General features: G+C 38.3%; 1 protein-coding gene across 1 annotated transcript in view; it reads left to right on the top strand.

The window, feature by feature from the left end:
• The first annotated feature begins 839 nt into the window (after nt 1–839).
• The window catches only part of OCA2 (OCA2 melanosomal transmembrane protein), a 210,584-nt gene continuing 203,540 nt past the window's right edge, over nt 840–7,883 (top strand). Inside the window, exon 1 of the mRNA XM_087726964.1 lies at nt 840–1,090. Within this exon, the coding sequence (XP_087583090.1) occupies nt 840–1,090 (251 nt within the window). The remainder of the gene's footprint in view (nt 1,091–7,883) is intronic.

Genomic DNA, 7,883 nt, shown 5'->3' with positions numbered 1-7,883 from the left:
AGTAAATGATACCAGATATATGGCACATATAACACCATTTCTGTGTGACCTGCTCTGGTTACTGGTGTATACAATTCAAGATACAATTTAAGGTGCTGGTGATTACTTATAGAGCCTTACATGGTTTAGGACTAGGGTACCTGAGGAATTGCCTTTTTTTCAAGAGTCTCTACCCATTCAACTAGGTGAAGTAGAAGTCCATCTTTTTCCACACTGCCCCCTGTGTTATGGAACATCTTCCCTTCAGAGATTAGAATGTTCCCAGCCTCTTAGTTTTGTGTAAGGTCTTAAAACCCTGGCTATGTTCCTGGGGCACCACATGTGCCAATGGCCCCGTTTTCTGCCCATATTACTAACTGACCAAATATTTTGCTCTTGTGCAAAATGTTTTTACTGCTTTTTACTGGTTTTAATGCTTTAAAATGATTTTTAAATTTGTAATTGTAATATGTTTCCTGAATTATAAGCTTGACTGAGATGGATAGCAAGAGAAATGGAATAAATAAAGTGTATGGCTTACCAGTTTACATAAAAAAATATAGTACATAAAAATGGAAGCTCCAATGATTCATAAAAACATAAAAACAGTTCTTAATATATACCTGTTGTGCAGTTTATTAAATTAACTAAAGATATTACCAATGGAGTATTATTAAAATAATACTTTGGATCACAAGAAAACCCAAGAATGACCAAACCCGCAGTTGTACTGATACTTTTATGGCAAATGGCAAAACACATTGAATCAGCAGAGAAGAGATCAGCAGAAAATGAGTGTCTAATTTAGTCTATATCCTTTTTTTTAGAGAAGAGAACACAATTCATCTGGTACCAGAACTATGTACCTGGACAATAAAGATGATGGTGCAATCACCAGAAACATAGATATGGAATTGGACTCCCACCACATGGATGTGCTTGGAGATGGAGCAAGAGAGCCAATTTCTTACAATGTCAGCAAACTGAAGCTCTTGAAGGAGTTCATGATTGGTCAGGGAGCATCACATCAACCCTATCCAAGAATTGCACAAGAGCCAGACCAGTGTATTACTTTGGGGAAAGATTTCAATCCTCTCACTATACAACCCAGGTAAGAAACCCAAGAGGGAACTACATATATTCTTTTCCTTCTGATGGATTTGTTCATTGGCTCAGGAATCCATATGTGTTTTATTTAATATCTTCCTACAATTAATAGGAACTGTGGGGGAAAAAGCTTAGCTGAGGAACCAAAACAGGCAATTGCTGCAAAGGGACAGACTCTCAGCAGGTTTCAGAACTAACACATGGTTTTATAGCAGCTCTGTGAGCTATTTTTTTTCTGCCTCTATTTTCAAGGATCTTTTTGTCTTCCTTGGCTTTGTATTTAAACAAAACACTCATATGACACACAAAAAACCCTTTATGCAAATAAAATAATGCCAAAATTGTCAAATCAAAAGTTTACAGGACCCAGTTCTGTAATTATGGGTGATTGTTCAGGTGATTAAGTTAAGGCATGAAGTTGCAGTTATGATAGTAATAATGGTGTTTGTTTATTATTCATTTCATTAGCTGGGTGATGAGTGTGTAAAAATAATTTGATGCTATCAAAATAGACACACAAATACCAGAATATCCCAAAAGCCATTTTGCTTTTGCTTTTTCTATCTTTACCAGGTTTTGTTTGTTTAATTGTATTAGTTTCAGGTGCATACAGCACCTTTTGAATGATTTCTTGAGAGTTGATTCTTCTAGAAGTTTCAGAAAGTGGCAGCAGAAAAGACTATCTTTGACTATTGCTAAATATAACTCCCATCAACTCTTCCTTACATGACTAACAGTGAATGATTCTGGAAGTTGAGCAATATTAATATGTTCATTTCTAGGCCATTCAGTACATAATATTCCCTTTCTGCCATTTTATCTTATCAAACATGCAGTGAAATAGGTGTGGGCTAAGGCTCCCCCAAAATCCCATGAGTTGCATGGCTAAGTAAAAGGTTTAAGCCTGTACATTTTTAGTCGATGCAATCTTTGCTGACTACTTCATATTGGCTCAATGTTACATTATGCATAAGGTGACCAGATTTTCAGATTGATAAAGAGGGACACCTTTGACCCGGGGGGGGGGGGGGGGGCTTGATTAAAAATTTTATACGGAGCAACAAAAATTTTCATACAACGCAAAAATAGTATTGTAATATTTTTTTATTTCAACATAACTACAATTTACAAATATAAATTGTAACTGTTGCCAAACATCAAAATTTTGATTGTGTGACCATGAGGATGCTGCAACGGTCGCTAAGTGTGAAAATGGTCGCTAAGTGTGAAAAATGGTCATCAGTCACTTTTTTCAATGCCATTGTAACTTTGGTCACTATACCACCTTTCTTGCCACAGTTCTTAAGTGAATAACTGCAGCTGGCATTTTGTATTTTGGATAGAATCTTTTTTTAAATAGTCTAAGACAATTTAAAAAAATAATCCACACAGAATAAATTGAAATAAAACATTTTAAACTATTCCACACAGAATAAATTGAAGTAAAACTATTTTTAAAAATTCTATGCACAATATATTTCAAAGTATTGTGCATAGAATTTTTCAAAATGGTTTCACTTCAATTTATTTTGGATAGAATCTTTTTTTAAATAGTCTAAGACAACTTAAAAAAAGAATTCACACAGAATAAAACTATTTTAAAAAATCCTATGCACAATAAATAAAATATTATTTTAAAATACATTAAAAAAATAAAAGAAAAAAACCCAGCTCACTTACCAGCAGGCAGGTGCTCCAAGTCAATCCAGAATAATGTAGATGTTAATACAAAGAACTGAGCAAATTAAAATGGTGAAATTAGTCCCAGGGAAATATTTTTCAAAGAAAAATATTTCACCATTTTTCTCACACGAGCCGACCTCCAACCTCCGTGCCCCTCCCCTCCGGAAAATCCAGGAAGAAACACTTGCTACCTCTCTAGCAAAGTATTTCCTGGAGCTCTATGGTACTGGGTCATCTTTTCTTATAAAAGGAGGTAAAAGGGATGGGGGGAGGGGGGTTCTGTTTTCTTGCTTTAACGTTTTAATATCTTCAATGAAAGTACTGAGACAGAGAGAGAGAGGTTAGACAGAGTGTCTTTTGTCTTGCCCCGGTTAGGATTTCTTAAGCAAATCTACTGGGCTTTCAACATGAAGCCAGAAAATCGGGACTTTTTAAAAACGGCCTGGGACATGGGACAAATTGTTAGAAATCATGACTGTCTCGCCAAAATCAGGACATCTGGTCACCTTAATTATGCAAAAGCATGATATAGACTCAGAGGTGGTATTCAGCCAGTTCTAGTGAACCGATAGTGGAAATTTTGAGTAGTTCGGAGAACCAGCAAATACCACTTCTGACTGGCCCCGCCCCCATCTATTTGCTGCTTCCCGAGTCCCAGCTCGGTCTGGGTCATCTTCTGTTGCCCTGCACAGGAGAATGGAGCTGGAAAGCAGGTTAGTGGGGTGGGGAGGGAATGGGAATTTTACAATATCCTTGCCCTGGAGTGGGGTGGAAATGGAGATTTTGCAGTATCTTTGCCCTGAACTGGGAACGGAATGGGGATTTTACAGTATCCTTCCCCTGTCACGCCCACCAAACTATGCCCACCAAGCCATGCCTACCAAGCCACGGCACACCCACAGAATCAGTAGTACATTTTTTTGAGTCCCACCACTGTTTAATAGTATGTATGTCTGTTAGAATAGTATAGTATGATAGTATGTTAATGCAGAATCTTATGTATTTTAAAAGCATATAGGAAAACATGCAATTTTTACAACAATTGTAGAATTAATACTGTACTTTTTTATAGGGTTCTTTTATTAGCTATTGTTGCACACCATTTCCCCTACTTTTTCTTTTGCTTGGTGCGTACCTGGGAAGAAATGCATTATAGAAATACAGTGAAATTTGTCCTCAGTGTAGAAGAAAGATGTAGGCCCTCTGTAGTGAGGTCTTGATTTATCATGACACTAATGGGGCAGAGGACCATCTCAGCTGGCTTCTTAACAGCATTCGATGGAAGGGATAAGTTACCTGCTGCAGGAGATATAAGATATATTATAAACAAAGGGGGATCCTGATTTAGATCAAGCCATTGCAGGTGTAAACTAGCATGATGAATATGTTTCCAGGCAGACAGTCTCCATTCAGTTCCTGAGTGATGTCTCAGTTAGGACTTTAGTTCCTGAGTCCTATGAATGTCACATACCTGCTGATATAAAACAATGTTCCTTGCTTTACAACACAGAGTCAGATTAAATAACACCAGACAAATAGCCTGATATGTGTATCTTTTATTCAGTGCATGATATACTTACTGGATTTACTCATACAAGATTTGGACTTTGCTACTAGCTTGCAAGGCTTGAAAGGAGTAGAGTGATGCAATAAATTCATTTGTCTGGTGACAGAGTTAAATCCAATGCTAAACAGAGTGTGCTTCTTCAGATACTAGTTTTACCTCTTTCATTCAGTAACCAATAAACAATTTATGTAGTATCTTTTTGTAACAAGAAAAACAGGAACGGAGCTTATGCTTAGGAAGCCACTAAGATAATATCCTGTGGGGAGATACTCTACCTGCAACTTCCATAGCATCAATATCTCTTGTTATAGTTGCTATGGGGACGTGTTTATTTTCTGTTGTATTTTCCATTTTCCTTATTGATTGTTTAAAATTTAAAGATAGTACTCATGAAGTCAAGGAGAAACATCCTTTTTACTAATAAGTTCAGATATCTAAGTTGGCAAAGTACAATTTCATAAACCTGAACCAAGAGAACAAACTGTTCATTCCTGATCTGTTTGTTGTGATGGACATAAATGATGCAAACTGTTTTGAATGGAAAATGCTTTCACTCATTCAAAGTGACTGTCACTGAGGATAACTTTTCCCAACCTGTGTAGGCTACCTCTGGAATTCCAACATGCATGGTCAATACTGGCTGAGGATTCTGGGAACTATAACTGTAACTCTTTTAAGAATGGATTGGATAACCACTTGTCTGAAATGGTATACAGTTTCCTGCTTGAGCAGGGGATTGGACTAGAACTCCAAGGACCATTCTAACTCTTATTCTGTGGGAACAGATTTTTTAAAAGAAATCTTCCTTTCCTTAATGATCAGAATTCATCCAAAGTTAAGAATATTCAAAACCACCATCATTACACAATTATCACTTTTATCTCAGCCAGTGGTAGCTCGCATTATGATTGTTATTTGTGCTGGTAATATTAAGGCAGGTTGAATAGGGATGTACCAGGTCACCGATACAGATTACAGATTCACAAAGCCTCCTCCTCCTCCTCCTCCTCCTCCTCCTCCTCCTCCTCCTCCTCCTCCTCCTCCTCCTCCTAATGAACGCAGACACAGGTTTAGCTGTTTGCCACTCTTTATTCACAGTGATTATAATCCTGTTGGCTGAAAGCCCAGACACGACTCACTGGCAAGACATTGGCAGCAACCCAGACTCCAACAGACACGGGAACACAATGCAGACCAGACAAGGAGTTCTCCAGATTAGTACGAACAGTTGTGTCCTGCAAAAGGACTCCTCCCAAAGTCTCTTCTTATATACTCTTTTGGGAGGGGCCAAGCCACAACCACCTGGGCTTGATTATCTCTTATGAGTCTGTCTCCGTAACTGCTGACTCTGTTTCTCCGCCCTCCGTTGGCTGGCATCAGGGACAAACTCCCTTTGATCTTCCCCACTGCTCCATGCCTCAGGCACCTCCTAGTGGCCAACCAGCCTCTCTGGTCTCTGCTCTGAGTCTGAACCCTGCCCAGGGTCCTCCACATTTTCCATAGCAGACTCATAGAGTTCCTCGCTATCGGAGTCCATCAGCAGCTCCAACGGCTCCTGCTGGGCCACAACAATTTTCTATACACACTTATTTATTTATTCTCCAAATATTCATATTGGACGTGAAATTGGAGTCTTGCAACCTCTTAATGAATGTTCTGAACAGAATATGCAGGACTCCAATCAAATATTTCTGGCCTTGCTTGATGAAAACACATAGGAAGCCTTTGTCTGGATTAGAATTGGGAATTGGATATGTCTACTTTAATGAAAAATAAAATGACTAGGGCTGACATAGCAGTGTTCCAATATTTGCCGGACTGCCACAAAGAAGAGGGATCAACCTATTCTCCAAAGCACCTGAAGGCAGGACAAGAAACAAAGGATGGAAACTAATCAAGGAGAGAAGCAACCTGGATTTAAGGAGAAATTTCCTGGCAGTAAGAACAACCAGAGGAACAATTTGCCTCCAGAAGTTGTGGGTACTCCATCACTAGAGGTTTTTAAAGAAGAGATTGGACAGCCATTTGTCTGGAATGGTATAGGTTCCTGCTTGAGCAGGGGTTTGGACTAGAAGATCTCCAAGGTCCCTTCCAGTGGTGGGATTCAGCCAGTTCGCACCAGTCCGGGAGAACCGGTTGTTAACTTTCTGAGCAGTTTGGTGAACTGGTTGTTGAAAGACATCATTAGGGCAGAGAACCGGTTGTTAAATTATTTGAATCCCACCACTGGTTCCTTCCAACTATAATATTCTGTTATTCAGAATTTAAAAAAAGTGCTTTAAAGGCTGATGTAGGAAGATGAATATAAGATAAATTATATAGATCATCTTATGCCCAATCTCATTATTGCTATTTAGTTGATAAAACTCCCTCAATTCCTACATATTATGATTTTGGTTAAAAATAGTCTGGAGTATGCAGGAGTAACATTCCTCCTAAAATATCTGGAGAAATTGACTTGAGGATGAAGGTTTGTTCTCCAAGCTTGTAGGTTGTTTTCTGAACATTTCATTACCAGGCTAGGTAACATCTTCAGTGGAGTTTAGGGTATGTCAGTGTCAGTGTTTTTCTGTTTATAAGGGCTTCAGGTGTGGGTGTCAGTGAGGGTCTTGTGATAGGTCAGATGTGAGTCATCAGTGATGGGGAAGTTACATCAGGTGATGTCATTGGAAGGTAAAGTGCTGGTTGGGGGTGTAGTATGGGTTGGTTGAGGGTGGTACTGTCTCTGTTTGACTGTGGGATTGATTTAGATTCTGAGGAGTTCGTAAGATGGTTGTAAGTCAATGTGTCTGTTGATGGAATTGCTTGTGGAGTGCCAGGCTTCGATTAACTCACGAGCTTGGTGAGTGGTAGCGTATGAACATTGACTTGGACAATACATATTTGGAGACTTAGAGCATACCTGCATTTAGCAATGTAAGCTGCTCCTATCCTGTGTTCATGCCAGCTTCACCCTAAGCTCATAAGCCAGTTAAAGAAAATCCTGTGAACCAAAAAACCTTGGCAGCAGTTTGCAAGGTTTTCAGTCTAGCTACCACATTCTGTTTTTGGATAATTCCCTGCTGCAGTGTTTTCTCACTTTTTTGTTCAATGAAAACAACAGCCAATGTCCTTCCTGTTGGTGGGTATTCCTGTATGTATGTATGTATGTGTGTGTGTGTGTGTGTGTGTGTGTATGTGTGTATGTATGTATGTGTGTGATATATATATACACACACACACACACACACACATACATACACACACATACATACATACATACATACACACACACTTTTATGCACACCCATCCACCTGCTTACAGTATTAAATTAAAGGTAGTATGATAGTTAAGATCTTTGTTTTATTAGATAATTTAATTTTGAATGCTCCAGCTTCACGTTTTTGTTTAAAAACTGAATCTCCACAGGGATATACTGTAAATACATATTTAGAAAAAATATTGTTACACATATAAATATTTTGCTCTATCCTAACTTTTTAAGTTTACTGTAGGAATTTTTAATATTTTAATATTTTCCCATTTTTTATTTTACATAATATAATG

The sequence above is a fragment of the Thamnophis sirtalis genome, unplaced genomic scaffold (assembly GCF_051295495.1).
Source record: "Thamnophis sirtalis isolate CommonGarterSnake01/CBP01778 unplaced genomic scaffold, rThaSir2_p1.2 scaffold_12, whole genome shotgun sequence".
NCBI classification, from domain to species: domain Eukaryota; kingdom Metazoa; phylum Chordata; class Lepidosauria; order Squamata; family Natricidae; genus Thamnophis; species Thamnophis sirtalis.
This window is presented reverse-complemented; position numbering and strand designations above follow the sequence as displayed.